General features: G+C 40.2%; 2 protein-coding genes across 3 annotated transcripts; one reads left to right on the top strand and one right to left on the bottom strand.

The window, feature by feature from the left end:
• Positions 1-284: 284 nt before the first annotated feature.
• LOC135500071 (PAN2-PAN3 deadenylation complex catalytic subunit PAN2-like) lies at positions 285-14806 on the bottom strand. 2 transcript variants are annotated; one of them, XM_064791214.1, is made up of 25 exons: positions 14689-14806; positions 13845-14150; positions 13399-13568; positions 12886-13006; positions 12698-12775; positions 12379-12497; positions 12072-12222; positions 11564-11782; positions 11185-11259; positions 10633-10760; positions 10198-10382; positions 9908-10068; positions 9550-9678; positions 9136-9362; positions 8467-8684; positions 8208-8320; positions 7775-7873; positions 7451-7575; positions 7152-7284; positions 6754-6954; positions 6260-6505; positions 5812-5955; positions 5458-5637; positions 5068-5161; positions 285-4816 (listed from the first exon to the last, which is right to left on the bottom strand). In XM_064791214.1, the coding sequence occupies exons 2-25, from the start codon at positions 14109-14111 to the stop codon at positions 4635-4637; spliced, it is 3765 nt and encodes a 1254-aa protein (XP_064647284.1). In that variant the 5' UTR covers positions 14112-14150; positions 14689-14806; the 3' UTR covers positions 285-4634. The 2 variants fall into 2 exon arrangements, with proteins under 2 accessions (XP_064647284.1, XP_064647285.1); XM_064791215.1 differs by lacking the exon at positions 11185-11259.
• A 218-nt stretch (positions 14807-15024) lies between these two features.
• On the top strand, positions 15025-17431 carry LOC135500395 (COMM domain-containing protein 3-like). Its single transcript, XM_064791841.1, has 6 exons — positions 15025-15218; positions 15472-15647; positions 15882-15916; positions 16162-16222; positions 16437-16493; positions 16719-17431. The coding sequence occupies exons 1-6, from the start codon at positions 15080-15082 to the stop codon at positions 16836-16838; spliced, it is 588 nt and encodes a 195-aa protein (XP_064647911.1). The 5' UTR covers positions 15025-15079; the 3' UTR covers positions 16839-17431.
• The last annotated feature ends 299 nt before the right edge of the window (positions 17432-17730 follow it).

Below are 17730 nucleotides of genomic sequence, written 5' to 3' on the forward strand. Positions count from 1 at the left end.
ACGTCGGCACCTGACCTTCCCCTGGACCGTCCTCCATGATGTGATGTCATTTTACAGAAGGCCGTGATCCATAGATCAGGGCAAATGTCTCAATCCTCTGGCACATTGTACTGCATTCAAGACCAAGTGAAAAGCTTGTAATCGAGTCCTCAAAGACCAAACACAGTCACACATCTTTGACAAACTGTGTCAAATCAGGCAAGCACCAAATGCTAACCAGAGCAGAACACAATCCAGAATAAAATCTTTTCGAATTTTAATCAAGTAACACAACAGACTTCAAGTATGATATAGACATTTCAAATTCATTTTATTGACAACATATGTACTGCCTTTTCACATTTCATCTCGTTGATGTCTTGTTATAACAAGGAGATTTAGTACATATACAAAATACAGAGATGTCAAACATATACAAAGTGCAAGACCACCCACAGACAGACCTGCCTACCCTCAAATTTTATTCCGAGTTGTGATCTACCTTATAATAGGTGCCTACAAATTGTGTGCAAGTTTCACTCTAAGTGTTCAAATATTTTTACATAAATCTTCAGCCAAATTGGTATTTTTCATAGAAAATTCTAAAAGTCCGGAAGCGGTCACAACAAGACATCCGGTCGAATATTTCAGCCATGCTTCCTCTAACCTCATACAAGTACAGGTACACGGTATTCAAATAGTGCTTTGACTACTTGCACCTGGGCACAATACTTTGAGAAGGGACAAAATTCAAGAAGAGCACATTCACTTGATAATGCACTGATAAGTACACCTTATTCAACAAGATTACATAGGCAGGTCTGTTCATGAACAGATCAGGTTATTAAGCAATATAACCCCGTTTTCAAAACACAATACAAACCCTTTGAGGACTGAGGGTGTTGCTATGGAAATGGCAACAAAACACAACGTGACTATGGAAACTGAATTTATCACCATAGCAACAGGTTATCAATTCCGCCTCTAATATTAAAGGAAGTTTTTGGAGAGTTTTATTCCAATTTTGCAAAGTGGGATCAAAACTGAAATTGTGAAAATAATCATGATACGGCTTAACTGTCAGGACCTCCATCGATTTAGGGAAAACAGATCACACGAAATTGTCGAATATTTAGTACAGTGGAAATCCAACGGTTTATGGTAGACCTGGGCCCAGTTGTTCAAAAGCTCGAAAATTTACAACTCTGTGATGGCTTAAATTGTTTTTAACAGCCCAGTTCAGCATGTTGTAATGTGGAATATGTCAAATTTGACAGTCCTCAGTCCTGGTAGAGTCGGCTCAAAAAAGATGGCCGCCAGTGCAATCTTTTTTTAACAACTTCCAAATAACAAGGACAATATTTCTCCCTTTAACAGAGACAATCTTACAATAAGATACTTCACTATATTCAAAGTGGTATAACTTTATAGGAAAGACCGCTATTGAGTGACCCAAGATAATATCCAGGGAGTTACTTCAACCCCTTCAAATTACTTTTGTGCGGTCGACTTGGGGTTGACCTAACACCCTTGCTAGGAAGACGTCACTCAATACCTTAGAGGGTCAATACCAACACGCAGACATGTCAAGCCAAGTGACCAATTCTATCGACGGGTGAAAAAATTCCACAACCAATAGCAGACGGCAGGCAAATAAACTGTAAACCAAGATATTTTGTGCGGCATCAATTCGGGGAAAATGTGCTTTTGCTAGTATAATACCACACAAAGATGTTTTTCGGCAATACCTTCGCTGAGATAATTTCATGGTTTACAGCCGACAGTTGATATGGAACTTCTCTCCATTGAGGATGATTAAACCATAATTGAGTTGAATTTTAAAATAAATTTTCACCTTTTTAGCCACACTAGAATTTTGTGAAATATTGCCAATACCAGACTGATTAGAAATGGACTCCCCTCATCTACCTAGTACAATGTTCAAACGCTGTACAGAACTAGAGTCTTACATGGAAAAGGCTCAACAAAATACCATAAAATTATGTACATTAATGTCACTATATATTCACTAGAAAACTAATGCTCATAATTAACCAACGAATTTCTAAATCCCATCAAAGCCGATACATTAACAAGGAGACTACTGGATACATTTAATTACATCAAAGTTTTGTGAAAGCATAGGGTTCGGAAAAAAAAAATGCGGATTTGCGTCAAGAAATACGGAGAAAGTAAAGCGGAAAATACCAATAAGACGTGATCATTACGAAAGAAACTAAACAAATTTCTGAAGCGATAGAAGCTGACACAGAAATCACACAGGGTTCATTGCTGTGGCCAAATCACTTTATCCACAGAGTCTCGAATAGCCGACTCACAAATGCTGCGCTGTCTCCGTAAAAAGAAAAGTGATGACTCAATGTCAATTCTCCATTAGTTTCAATAGGACACTCAAACCGACACAGAGGACGGTTGTGATTGGCTGATATTGATGAACAACTCAATCGGACCAATCAAAATACAGCTTTCATACAGCATCGGAAGCTGCACATGTGCCTTTGGAAAGAGCCAGTGAAAGTGCCCTGAGGAATCTACACTGCGAGTCATCCTGTTTCTTTTTATGTACAAACAACTAGGCCTTGTTGAGTAGGCTTCAACTCGGTCAATCACAAGACCCAGTGGTCTATCACCAAAAAAACAACACAACTGAAACCAATTTCAAATGCGGCATCTTAAAGTTACGTGGCATTTTCAAAATACAATTAGCTAAATCATTCAGTGCAACCTTGCAAATGCTCTTAATTGTTTTTATTAATATATCTACAATCGCTCGAGAAAATAAGGGGAGATATCAAGCAAGGATATCAAGGAAGAGATTGGTTCCTGATCCAATCACCAGGGGGCATAAGAATAGATCAATCAATCATTATTGATGCTAGCACATACTGATTGAATCATTTCACGGTTGAACACACTCTCTACGGCAACAAAATCAAAAGCTACGTGCAAAAATCATCTAAATCTGCATATCATCCGTTGCTAAAATTAAAATTTAGATCTAATACAAATACTGAAGTATTGGGGGGTAACCGAAATATGTGAAAAGGGTTACGATTGTACCCCGTTCCTGTGTCACCTGATTCAAATGTTAAGCCAGACAGCTTTTCCCTTTCAAAAGTAATGGCAGATCTTCCATAACTGAGAGGTAACTGGGGAGGGAGAACATCCACTCTGAGAGAACTGGCCTCAGTTGTAGGCTACAGAAAACCCAAAAGGAGATGACACGATGGGGGTTGTTACAAAATTAAGTTTTTTGCGAAAACAACAAGTTACTTTTTATACATTGAGTGAAATTACTAACGAAGACTGCGTGCTAACAAAAGATTTTAAAACTTAACACCTAGTTAACGATGTTGGGGGTTACCCGGTGAGGAACGTCATAATTGAGACACAGAAAATAGTCAAAATTTACATTTAATACAAATAATCGTTCAGCACAGAAAAATTATCATACTAAGATCAAATCTCCTAAAACCCATGATGGCCAAGTTGTACATCAAACAAACTCTTTCATAATTCAATATCAACAAAATTGGAAGAAAAGTCGAGGGTGGGCAATGTCTTAATTTAAAGTTGAGAATTGTTCCAAGTCCAAACAGTCTCGCGCCTTTAGAAGATTTGAAATACCGGTATCCAGGCACCATTGGATAAGCCTCAGTTTTTGAATCAAGAGGGCCCATATTGTTTTTCACGTGTTTGGGAAGAAAACAGCCTGATCATGTAAAAAGACAAATGTATGGTAGGCCGTTTCTGATTTCATCCGGTGGCCACTAAACGCAGCTTTTAAAGCCTAAACCACTGTTGACAATATTGGGCAGTTTTGTAAATGCTGGGCGAAGAGATTACGAAAAGACCTAATCAACAGCAAGAAGCTAAATCAAAATGTTCCTGAAATAAAGAATTTGAATTACTGCTTACAAATTCTACCAAAGTGGTCAAAATGGCCTGTAACAAATACCAAAATAACTTTTTCGCGAATAAAACATGGTCCAAAAAATCAGGTTTAGGGCATGCTTAAACAAATTGATTTGATAATGTTGTGCTATCATTCCCAGAGATTTGCTCACAGAGCGCATTTTTTTGTCCGACCCTTGGAGGGACGAGAGATCAAGTTCTTATTTCTAACCCTTCAAGGACGAGTGACTTTTTGTTTGAGTATCTAAGAAAGATAGAACAAGAACAAGTTCTTTGAAGTAAAATACTGACAACTTTTCCCAGCAATTCTAAGCTTTTTTAGTCTTTTAGGTATTCTTCTTGACTTTGAAAAAAGATGACAACAAAACTAGACACTGAACCAGGCTGTTAAAAATTGTTTTGGGAGTAAACATCTTCAGACAAAAGTTTCACCCAAATTTTCTTCGTCAACAGAATAATTAGGATTTTCTTCACTTCTGAAAGATACCGTCCCTCCATAACAATGAAAATCTGTCTACGGGCCATAAAAGGGTTAAAATGAACAGAACTGACCATTACACATCCATCACCATACTACCCCTACATGTCTAAAATAAGACAAATCATTCCAATGCATTCACTGTATACTGGCTTAGTCCATTTTGAATCCTGGGGGTGGGATACAGCTGTATTAATTTGTACAAATCTTGCACACAACTGGACCCATCTAACTGTCTCATCTATTGCTCCTCTGCGTCAGGGATTTTCCATTGTAGTTTCCTGCCCTGTTCATAGAGGTCGTTGAGAGCATCGCGCCACTTTTCGGCGCCCTCTGCCATCAGCGCTTTGTGCTTCTGGTAGAGTTTTAACGCAGTCCTGGCATCCTCGATGGAGTCATGAGTGACACCCTGAATGTTCATATCTGCAAAACCAAGAAATGGTTTTCAATTAAGACAATGCAGTTAGTGGTACATATCACACTGCTTCTTACATCCTATTGACAAACTTTAAAACTAAATTGAGTAGCTGCTTTAGGGTGATGGTATCATATATAGCTTATTCGGACTAGTGCTACTCCAATTCAAAATCATCGTCGGATCATCATATCAAAATTTTCTTTTTTGTGTGATTTATAAAATTTTAAGTTCAAGAGAGAGCCAAGATGTTACTTACTCAAGAAATACCATGCGAGGAACTTGAGAGAAATCATCCTCTGCCTCGGGAGATGGAAGAGCTCCACAGTGTCTACTACTTGATTGCGAGGAACCTGCAATCATGGGAACACAGTTAAATCTCAGTAGTTGAGGGGTGGGGTGGTCTACGGGTTAAGCAACTGGAGTCATAATCTCATTATCTTGGGTATGATACCTGGCATGTTTGGAATGTCTGTGACCTTGGGCAACAGGTTCAGAGAACGGTGTGTGCCAGAACAAGATAAAAACACATCCAAGTGAGAAACATAAATGGTTTTTCATGGTCTCCTCATACAGGGTGGGAGATTGCGGTCATTGTTAAACAGAATATAGAGCCTAACAAACTAAAAGACAAGGAATTTTCACTTACCACAAGATTGATAACCCTAAAGTCTTTCTTGAGGCCATGGCCGACGAAGACTACCCCAAGATCCAGAAGGTGGCGCAGTTTTATGTATGTTGACTTTAGCGTTGTCAAATGCTTGGATGAAATGTTGGCATCTAGGTCACCGGGTTTGATTCCAGAGAATTGCGTAAGATAGTCAACGACCTGGAAAATAGAGAAAGAGAGTTGAACATAACGTACGAGATGTAAAATATCTGAACTTGAATATCTGAAATGAGAAGCTACTAAGCCTTGGTAGTGTCGGGCTCACATCATGGGATCAATGCCTAGAGTAGGTGAAGCCTGCTTGTTTCTTTACGACCAACTAGAGTGACTTGCCTGCTCTTGAGTGGATATGTAATCATCCAGGAAGGGTGCCCCCTCCATCGGGCCGCTACCACGCACGCAGGTAATCCTCGCCACCGTCATCTGCGACGGTTTAATCGTAGACTTCGTGCCATCACTACGGATCTCCGCTTCCTCCTGCAGAGAAAAAAAGATGCAATTTTAGTTGCGTGAAATTTGACGCAGGGAAGTACTTTCTGGTATCTCCTTATTGACGAGAGGTGTACTTGGTCTCCTTACTTGTGTTTCTGGCTGAAGTCTCAGTTGTAAGATGTCCACATGGTTTTTAAGACAGGGATAACAAACATCATCATAGACTTCTACTTCCACTTCTTCAATTTTACCAGGTTTGATTGAAGAATACATATTTTACCATACGGCATTTAATCAAATAACTGATCCTGATTAAGCAGTCCCAGATTATTGAGACTATTTCACTTACCTGGTTGATAGTGACAAACTCAGCGTCGAGACCGACCACCTCTCCCTCCTTGGGCATCTCATCAGGCATCAGGGGGGTGAAGGTCATGTTGCGTCTTCTTGGCGTCACGAGCGATGCGTACTCAAGGAGCACATCGGACGTGACAGGATTCTTCACCTTCAGGTCATAGTATTTATTTATCTTCGTCTTGATGAAGTAGATTGTACACGGCATCTTCCAGTCGAGGTTGAAATACACAGCACCATACTGCAATGAAAGCAAGTAGATTGTAGTACACAGCATTTTCCTGTTTAAGAGACAGAACCTCATACTGCAATCACAAAAGCAGAGAACTGCTTTTTGATGAAGTTACTCATACCGTTAATCAAAGAATTTTCCTGGCATTTTGATTTGTTGCAGAGTTTTTTGGAGAACAGACAGAAATATTTCGTAGGCGACCTATGTCCACTTGCACTATCTGCCAGAGAACAAGGTAGCAACGATATCACACACACCTTTTCAATCGGATGGATAGCAAAGTCGTTGAAGAGGTACCATTGCGTACACGTGACCTTCTCCTTCCTCTGATGATAGAGGTCGCCACCATGGATATGTGCCACCAGGTTCCCTCCAGTCTTCGGGTCGGTCACATGAGCAATCGTCGCGAGGAGATCATAGTAGACTATCGAATCAGAAGCGTCGGCAGTGATGTCGTCCTGAAAACATTCACAAGATCGAAGTGAATATCGGGGAATTTTGCCCAACTATTACTAACAATAGCTGTCATAAAAGGACGTATAGGAGTGTTGAGAAGTTGTTTGGTTAAAATCATATCACCAGCTTTGTTCCAACTTGATTTAGAATGCAGACACGAGATTGCATAACATGTCAAATTATGGCTCAGATAACTCACCAAATCTTTTGGTCTGTTCTGTATTTCCAGCTTGCCATTGGGAAGGAGTTTTACCCTGATGCCGTACGGCACCCACGAGGGATACCTGGGCTCTATGTCCAAGTCAGGATTCTCTAAATCAGCTGGGTTGATTCTGCAAATACAGAGAACAGTGTCCTTAAAAAGTTATAGATAATCAGAAAGATGACTTTTTTTGTTTTACGATCTAAGTCCATTGTGGCCCCTGTTTTAATGGCAAACGGTAAAGATGCGAGTATTTGCCAGTTTATAGCATTCTGTTTTATTCTATTTCAACTTACTCGTGCCTGAATTTACAGTCCTTCCTTGTGCAAGCTCGGCCATAACGACACAACTTGATCCCAGCAGCTGCCAATATCTGTGCTGCCTCCGCGTCAGGCATCTCCTCAATCTGCTCCTTTAAAAGCTGAATACAAAACTCAATGTTAGTTATACATGAAGATCATTCCTGATGACATGATAGTAAAGGCAACTCCCTCATGAATGGAAGTTTGAAGACTGTTGCTATTGACAGGACCCCAACCCTCCCTAGCCCTAACTGGTTACCTCCAAAACGCGTTCAGCTTACCTCCCATTAGAAAATAAATGAAAATCTGAATACTTACGTCTTGTTGGATTCGCCAGAAGTCGGTCTCTTTAGCAGTGTTCACCTGACAGTTAAACACCAAGACATCAGGAAGATTCTTGATGATCTTAGATTGTGTCTGAAAGAAAGATACAACCAAATTATAATCAACCCTGCCAGATGTGCTATGGATTGAAAATCGCTATTTCCGTGCTACGTCAAATGTTCAACAGATAATGGGTGATATGAATAAAGACTAGCAAATGCTTTTACTTCAATTTTGTACAGAAAGGCCTAGTGTAAATGTACATGGAGTTTTAGATAAAAGCATTTGCTAGTCTTTATTCATATCACCCAATGGCTACAAGTGTTTTGTTTCCGTCATTGTCAGTCAACACCTAAAACTACTGGGTAACCACAAAACCTCTTCTGGTCGCAGGTCCCCTCTATTTTGAAGAGAGTGGATAACTTACATGAGGCTGATATCGACTGCAGTTGCTGCACCAAGCCTGTGTTGTCTGTTCCGAACATATGGTGTGCTCCAGCACTTCCGAGAACAGAACAGGTCGAGGCTCTTTGTCAGGACCTGCAAAAGATGGAATTCTCATTATTCCTACTGCACATACAGCTCTGAAAACATAGCATGGGGGTACATATAATTATGGGAATTAATATTCAGAGTGTATTTACACAATTGAGAGAACAAACTAAAACTGATATGTTGCCACCTACCTCTTGGAGAACAATCCGGATACACCAAGTTGAAAGACAACGTCTCCGAGACGCGGCTCATTTCGCGGCTGCAGCGGCATTTGAATGTATTGATAATATAGGTGCAGAACAACCTTTCAATGTACGTCTTCTCCTCAGTTGTTTTTAATTTGAAGTTTTCCAAGGCGTTCTCAATTTCTTCTAAGTCTTTGTCCAACTTTGCTTCAGCTGAATTGGCCCTGGAAGAAAAATCGTGAATAGTTTAATATATGTTGCTTTCTGTCTGTTTTTATGGATGCATAAGGCTTAGTTTTTGAACCCCCATGCTAGTGCCACCAAAGGTATTCAAGTGCCACATAAGTAGGTTGGAAACCAGGACAATTGACTTACATCTCCACAGAATACTTAAAAATGATCATTATCCTATCCTCAGTCATGAATTGGAATCATGTACCACCAAGGTTGACATGAAAGCCGCACAATCCTCAAATTACCGCTAGAGAAATACTCTCCTGCTGGGTCCTCCTCAGAAAGTCTGACCTCAAGCCCTGGCAGTACGATCAGCCCAAATGCCTACAGGTAACATCATCGAATAGGACAAAATCACAGGTGAAAACGAACGAATGGATATCCCACAGAGCTGCAGTTTATCAAAATGACTTATGTCCTTCAACTATTGTTCAGACCTACCCATCTTCTGATCCTGCAACAGCTGCCTGTGGTGCTTTCTCCCCACCGTCATTCCCAGATGAAACTTTCGACGTCTCCGTGAAAACTTGCTGTAAGACGAATCGATTCCAGCTTTGTATCAGCTTGGTGTAGTTGACTTTTCCCATCGATTCTTCCTGGTCACCGAGGATTAAACCGAGGGCAGACGCTTCGGGGATCGTGCGGAAAGCTCGCAAGAAGTTATTGGCCTGTAATAAACATTGAGAAGACATTACATTTTGTCTATGGCTTTAGACAATACAGAGATGACAACATCACTGCCACATGGTATTGGTACAGCAGACACAAGGCCATTATGTAAAATCATGAGATTACAGCTATGTCTGCTGTTGAATTATCATCTAATTATGCCTTGTCTTTTGTGCATTCACCTACCTGGCATGTCTGTCCTATCTGTAAGTCCAACATGTAAAACAAGAAGCCCAGTTCACATGCTAAACACGACTCTTTCTGACAGAGATGGTTCATCATGGCCACACGCAATGGCTCGATGAAATACAAGGTCTGAAATCAAAACAAAGATCCGAGTTAGCAGAAGATTCATTTAAAGGTGTCTTCAAAGAACCAGGAGTTTTCTCTAAAGTAAGTATAGGGAGCTAGAAGTTGCACAAAGAGACTTGCCTAAAGTCTCATGTAGACTGTGGGGTTTGATCAAGGGTCTTCATGACTGCCAGCCGAGAGTGCGAGCCACCAGCCCACAGTGGCTCCTCAATATTGACCTAACAGTACTAACCTGTAGCATAGAATTGCAGTAAGCATTGGGAATATGTGTCTCTAAACCGGCAAAGTTGGTCTTGTTGTAATGACGGAAGTCAAAATCTTCCACACCCAGCTTCGAATACTTGATTTCCACTTTCCTGTATTTCTTTGGGACTTGGATGAACGGATCATCACCTGAAAGAAATGATTAAAAACTTTTAGCGGGGCACACCATAACAATCAAGACATTTGAGAGTATGTATTTACGCATTTTCAGAATCTTTTGTTCAATGGGAATTTCAAAAAGAGACTATCTCAACTCACCTCTGCCGATTGGAGAGTCTGGCACGCCCTTCTTTCCTCTGCTATCACCCCCACCTCTTCCAGCACCCTTGCCCATGTCGTACTGGACCTGATTTCTACGCCTATTGCCTGGATTTGGAGCATAACCGATGTTTTGGTTGTACTTGACTGTTCGTAAGACTTCAGGATCTATCGCCTGTGGTTTGCTAGAAAAGAAGGGGATTTATTCACGCTTTGCACATCAAACAAAAATGTTGATAAGTCAGCCCAGGTGGTGACTGTCGGCTGCAGCCGCTGGTTTTTTTTACGGGACTGTCACAGCCCCATCGTTTCTCTGTACAGTTCCTCTACAAATGAGTGGTTTTGTAATACATGCGTGTATTCGAGCATTGTGGTTATCTGGCAGTGTACCCAGAGACTGAAAAAAGGCGGAGGTAGATGAAATATACGACTCACCGGTAAACCATCTTTTGAAGGTAGTCCGGATATTGTGAGAACATCTTGCCTTGTGCCGGATACTGCATCGGAATGATTCCATACGGCGTAATCTCATCATTAAACTGAAAGGGCTGCAGTGGCTCCACCTTTATTGAGAGAAGATACAAGAATAAAGTGATGAGATATAAGTTCGAATAAAAAGTAACTGAGAATCTTTGATTTGATGATGTAATGTATGACCCACAAATGACTTCTACTTTAGGTGGAAGGACATGTATATCTTGAAATCTCTGAAGTTTTTTATAAGCAGGCGACAAAATATAAAACATTAAAAACCTTCGTCACTAGGCTCCATGAATTTAATAACTTGATTCTCAGCTCGGGTTATTTTGGAAGTCCAGTCAAACTATTTTTAGATGAATATAGTTTGAAAAATAAAATGACCGCCTATTGAGAAAAAAGTCACAGTCAATCAATAGAGTATTCAATAAATGAGCATTTCTAAGAGCTGAGGGCATCACTATCAGATGGTATAGAACAGGAATACAATGATTCCTTGGAATATCTTACAGTTCTTTGACTTTGACGTTGTCCAGCTGCCCGGTCACGTGGCATGGCAAAGTCTTTCCCGCCATTTCCCTGGGGCTAGAATTTTTGTGCAAAAATATGTAAAACTTAAAAATTTTGAACAGAAATAAGAAAATACAAATTTCCACACTCGACCATCATTCTTCTAAACCTCTTCATTTCTTCACTAAAAGAAACTCCTGATGAGAATCAAGTATTTAAATTCATGGGGTCTTATTGGAAGTTTGGGTTTAGGGGGTCTTGGGAATAGGTTCAAAGCGGAGTTAGGAAAATCCGTTGTGGTAAAGGACTAAGACCTTTATAAGATACACTTTACCAAAGATGACATTATCTTCAATAAATAAAAGAATATCATTCTTACCGGGTCAGCGAATGTAGGATGATGGGAATACGTGTTGAAGACGGCATTGTCACTCGATGTAAACAAATGAATGTAACCACCGCCATCGCCAAACGCCAGCGACTGGTAACTTGTTGACACATCGAAGCTCAAGACGGGCGCGCCACCTGTGTTGACATGGTACATGAAGATCGAATCATTGCTTTCCGTAGCAGTGTTCATCATTACAAACTGACCAGCCTGAAATGGAAGATTATTCACAAATTGAGATCATGGAAATGGCAAGGAATAGAGGAAGTGTAGTCATACTGTCCTCATACAGAGACTTTCCTAACAGCAGTTTTCCAGTTTCAGACTCACTCTGTAGAATCGTTTTTCTGACATACCAGGAATATAATAACTGGGAGGAGGCCTTCCATACAACCGATTAGGTAAACTTAACTGTGGGAAAGGGAGTGTCTCCTCCATCAGCCAATGAGAGGTAAGCTGTAAACTGATCTAATTCATAAAGAAGAGGAAATGTTCTTACCTGAGACACGACAGCCAACTTGTCAGAATATGGCGACACGAACCTGAGGAACATCGGATCGATCTGTGTGTGCAGTGGCGCCACCGCTCTCATCACACGCAGATCGTAGACCTTGATGTAACGATCTACCGCTATACTATTCAGCCTCTCTCTGGAATTAGCCAATGAAGTCACAGGTCAAAAGATGGAGCCTAAGAGTGTAGACCTATCTCAAATTCAACTTCATTAAACGAGGTATTGGTGAGTAAAAGTCATCTACATGTACCACACGGCCACTGATTTAACAAATATTCCTATTTCTATTCACCTGTTTGAAAAGCCACATGTCACCAGAAGGTTGCCGTGGACATCAAAGTCGGACAGCGTTGCTGAATGTGCGGGCAGGACATGCTCAGCTTTCAAGGTGTTGGGATCTCGGAGGGTAACCTGGAGACAAAGAGGTTTACAAAATAACAAAATAATGCGATAAACAAAGAAAAAAAAGTAGAGATTACTTCCCTGTGTCAGAAATCTGTCTTTTTTTGTCAGACGGTAGATTTTTCCTTCTAATCTAAACCTACAACTTTGACAGAGCACTTATACTTATAGCAAATCAACTGAATGAACCGAGAGTTTTTTCCACGTACCTTTCCACTCGTATCTCCAGTACAGATGTAACGACTCGACAGACGAAGTATGGCACAACCTGGATCATTCACTTGCACCTGAAACAGCATCAAATGAAGATTAGAAGACTGGTTTTTGCGGGCTTGAAACTTTACTGAGGTAACTTTCAACACAAACTGAAGAAAGTTGAAACAAACTTTATACTCACCATGCGCAGTTCTTGAGCAGTGTTGAAGTCGAACTCGACCATTTCTGTCTGATGTCCCCCCATCAAGATGTTAGTTGCTCCAGTCTGGATCATACACTGCATGTTATGCATAGCAGGATGACTGAAAGGTTAACATTTTTAAAAATCAATTCACACATTCAGGTGTTATTGCTGACATGCCAAATCTACCATAGCTTGCTGTTGGTGCTCTGCAAACGAGCTACATAAATGGCCAGTATTGCTCACTTGTGGTCGTCATCCCAGGTTCCTGTGACAAGAATTGCAGATCGCACTGACCTATGAACATTAAACCTAGCAATTAAGCTGCAGACAAGTGATATTTTTGATGCAAATTGCAACAATTCAAATCACACCATTCTGATAAAAACTGCTCGGTCAGGTCATGGAGTTTTTTCCATCACCTTGAAGGTTTCTTTGGACTTGTTTCCCCTCTTGTGATAGTTCTCTCTACAAAATCAGTCAATTTCTTACCAGGAATAAATTCATACTCACTTGAAATTGTAAACAGTCTGGCCGAACCTGCTCGAACATCTGACAGTGTCCTGCATCAGAGAGAGGATGCCATGCTCCATCGGCAACACCTGGCGTACCTCGTTCTGCTGGTGAACTTGGAACGACGTGTATTTCTGCATGCTCTGCGAGTAGTACGAGGTGACATGTCCCTGCAGAAATGAATAAAATAATTATAATTTCTGACTTCCGCCTAAATTAATTTGAAATGATATTTTTGGTGGTCTGTCTGAAAAGTACATCAAGGAGTGCAAAACTCACGCAACTAAAAGAATCTTCATGTGGTACTACATTTTCTTTTTTTAGCTGAAAAGTACACTAAATAGTAGTTTCATCCAACTCAATTATGCTGTAGACAAGCGCGTCACCCTATACCGACAGGAAGAAGTCCATGTGGGCAGCACTGAGAAGCACAAAGTCTGACCTACCCCTTGGTTGCCCATCCATAGCAACTCCTCCTGCGTATCAAACGCCACAGCAGACACTGAGAGCCTATCACGCCCATCAACCATCACGTTGTGGACCTCAGAGTATTCGACTGGCAAGGACTGAGCTCCCGCATAAAGATCCTGGTAGTGCTCGGGCGGTATTTCACCATGACCATGTGCATGTCCATGACCTCCGTGGCCGTGTCCACCATGACCGTGTTGTTGGTGAGGCCCACCATGACCATGACCATGGCCTGGGTAATCCATTTCAATTCAACTTTTCAATATCACAAGGTTTACAAGACTCTGAAAGAGAAGAACAATCACTGTACTGCAAACTGCCAGTTCCGCAGTTGGTACCCTCCAAAATGGCCTTCACACCCTCTCAAAAATTCTATCACATTTTCCAATACCCAAGGCCAAGTTGGCTATAAAACAACACACGACGATACGTCGCAATAAAATGAGGTTCATGGCAGTCCCCGCCTGGTCAGCCAAATCGTTGCCAACAACGCTAAAATAAATCATCATTGACATTATTTATTGTTCACACTCACAGCTACCTAACCGTTCCTGAAAAGATTGCAAAATACATGAAAGTGGAGTTCTGATGATTAAAAGGGTGAACATAAGGCTGATTCTGCATGACTCAGAAATACTGCACACTCAGCGCAGCATGCAAGCACGCACATTCCACTGCACTAGCTTGCAAAATGCATGGGAAATGCGCATGCATGCTGCGCGCAGCTTCACGCGACAATGAGGAGCATTTTTTCTCGATCAACTGAAAGCCCAATAAGAAGGGTCACCCAAGAAATCGAGTAAAATCGGCTTCTATACATACTCGTTTATCGTTTGCCGTCAAAAAATATAAATTTTGAATACTATTATCTGGCTTATTTGGGCATTTTTTAGGGAACGCATCTCAAAAACTTTGTTGTGGCCGCCATTGTGAATAGCGGGTTCCACGAAAAATTGGATCGAAAAACGGAATTACGACACGAGTTTTTGCCTCTTTTAGTTGATTCCTCTATTGAAATATGTTTATACAGATTTTAATCGTTGTTTATTTTACCTTTCAATAAGTTAGTGTGTAGAGGTTTGTGAGATAAATGCTTTAATCTTATTAAATTCTCGCTGTGGCAGCATTACCTAGTCTTTATTTTATGAGCACCTTCTCAAAATGGAGTTTTGGAGGCGGAAGTGATTTAATTTTCACATTTTCAGGAATAAAAATGGAAATATCAAGCGAAATACTCGAGAGTTTGCAGTTTGCAGGCGATAGTGCCCATATACCAGACAAGTGCTTCCCAGCTCTAGTCAGGAAAGTTTGTGAATGCGCCTTAAACAACCGCAGCAGGAATGCAATTGCTGGTAAAAAATTATGAGTGCATGTCAAAAATGAAAATGTTGCTGGCTTCATCATGATCATGTCATTGTTTATCGTGTTTTCACCACAAGAGGCACCGTCTGTAAAGGGGAAAATCACCTGATCATCTTGGAAGAAAACTAGCTGAAGAAATCCTCTCCCGAGATTCAGTTAAATCATTCGAGTTTATCCGAAGAGCTAGATTTCTATCCCAATCACACTTTTACAGCCAGCTAGCTGTCTACTTCTTGTCTTCAGGTGATGGTCAGTTCTCAGCCATAGATCAAGCCATCCTGAAGGAAACTTCATCTGCTTTGTTGGCAATCATTGTAGAGGCAGCCAAACATGATGCCAGTATATCAACAATTGGAGGCGTATTAGAGGACTGTAAATTCAGTACAGACAGAGTCAATTCATTTAATTCCATTTACTCGGTAAGTATAAGTGGTTCTAGAAACTTGCTATTTCGATTTTGGACAAACTTGTGACACAGAAAAGTGCTTGATACTAATAACTTCAGATCATTTAACTTGGTCTTTTACATGGTTAAGTTAGAAGGTGTGCAGTAACAAAGCCAAAATTCCCAATCGAGTACCAAAATTTTGATAACAAAAACTACCTACTGACTGTAATTCAATACCAGTCGTAAAGTCTTGTTTTTTCTACAGGAAATTAAACCACAGATGCAAATTTTGTTGAGCAGGTATGTTCCATGTCAATAATTTATAAATTTCAGGAACCAAATCAACTGAAATCGACTTTGCAGTCATTTCACATCTTTTTTGCTGAATGGCCTCTGAGAAAAGAGAGATTTTTTACTTTCTGTGTGCGATATTGTATGTATCCCTATCTGCAGCGATGACTGTGATGAACACAGACTCTTCACTTGATTTAGTTTCTTTTTGAATTATCTTTTATATCATCTCTTATATTTTCTGTTATCCTCAGCGTCGGGAATAATTCACCTCATGTTGTTGATGTCGACTGGAGATTAGATTACTACATCAAGGTATGTTTAAAAATACATAGTTACCATGGTAACTCTAGAATAGAAGCAGGCTCATGTCCAAAAGTGTTTTGTCAACAGTCGCATTTTGAAAAGTTCATTTTTAAATCCTGCAGGTATGGGTGACACCAAGAATAAATAAACCACTTCTTTGCAGTAAGTATCGTTTTAGCTTTTTTTTTCACATCTTAATCCTGGTTTTCAAATTTGCTTACAGAACAACCATGTAGAGAGAATATGTCAACCAACCTACCTTATCAACCTAAAAACCGAGGTAAGTCGGAAATAAAAGTTGGAGATGCGAAATTTGTGGAACCTCTGACAAAGATAAGATCTGTCTCCAGGCTAAAAATGTGAAAAATTCAGTTTCAAAGTGAGCCTTCTGGTTGTTACATTGTCCTCACAAGATCAATTTGGCATGAATAAAACTCTAATCAAGCCATATGATCTCTCTCAATGAAACTTGCGAACAGTACAGATATTTGAATCTATTTTACAGGAATGTGGAGCACCAGGAACCAAGGATGTCCAGTTCGAATGCACAGCAGAACAACTCCAGGATTTGGTGGGAAAGTTAAAGGACGCTTCAAAGTGTATGGAAAAACTAAGTCAGACCTGATGTGGATGATCGTTGATACTCTAAAAACAATAGAAATGGACTGTTGAGATTGTAACTTGAAGAATAAAAGGAAAATGTGTGAGGACAGTTCGTCCTTTAATCTCACAAATGAAATAAATGATTCCATTCAGGATTCCATTCCACACAAATGTATCTTTTGTGCTACTGTGGTATATTAATGCAATGGATTATTGGCTTGATTTTGGCAGGAATTATTCTTTGGTTACAAGAACCTAGTTTGTTATTGTCTATTCAATCATTAAAGTGTATGTTATTGTACACCTAGTATAAAGAAATTATTAAAATTTTCGCCACAGCATTCACTTCTGCTGTAATGTAGTCCACAGATTGTTCCTAGTGCATGCACTTTCTTTTGCTTTGAAATACATATAATTGTGTCTGATGTATATTTAGTCATCTTCGCAAAATCAAATGCAATAGTCTGCTTAGCCTTATCAATGAACTTTAGGTCATTTAGGCATGATCAAAAAATCTAAATAATTATTTTTGTATTTTAAGAAGAAGATTGTCTCAATCTTTGTATGATAAGGTCACATGTAAGTACAGATGAACAATATGAATATGCTAATCAACATAGTGTTTGGTTCAATTTTTATGGACACCCACCATGTATGACAGTATGGCTGGATTCTAAACATGCTGGTCTGTCAACCAGCTTGCCAAAGGTGAAAGCCAACAACATCAGGAAGAATCCAGTACCTCTTACAGGGAGGTACAAATGACACTCCTGAAAGAGGCCAACAAAAACACCTGGCAAGAGAGAAGAGGGGACCTTAGAAGCAACACCCTCCTTGATACTACAGACTTGAAGCCATCCTCAAGACGATGAGCAAAGCCCAGTCCGGGAGGTGCCTGTGCAACACACTGGATC

This window comes from Lineus longissimus, chromosome 16 (assembly GCF_910592395.1).
Source record: "Lineus longissimus chromosome 16, tnLinLong1.2, whole genome shotgun sequence".
Classification (NCBI taxonomy): Eukaryota; Metazoa; Nemertea; class Pilidiophora; order Heteronemertea; family Lineidae; genus Lineus; species Lineus longissimus.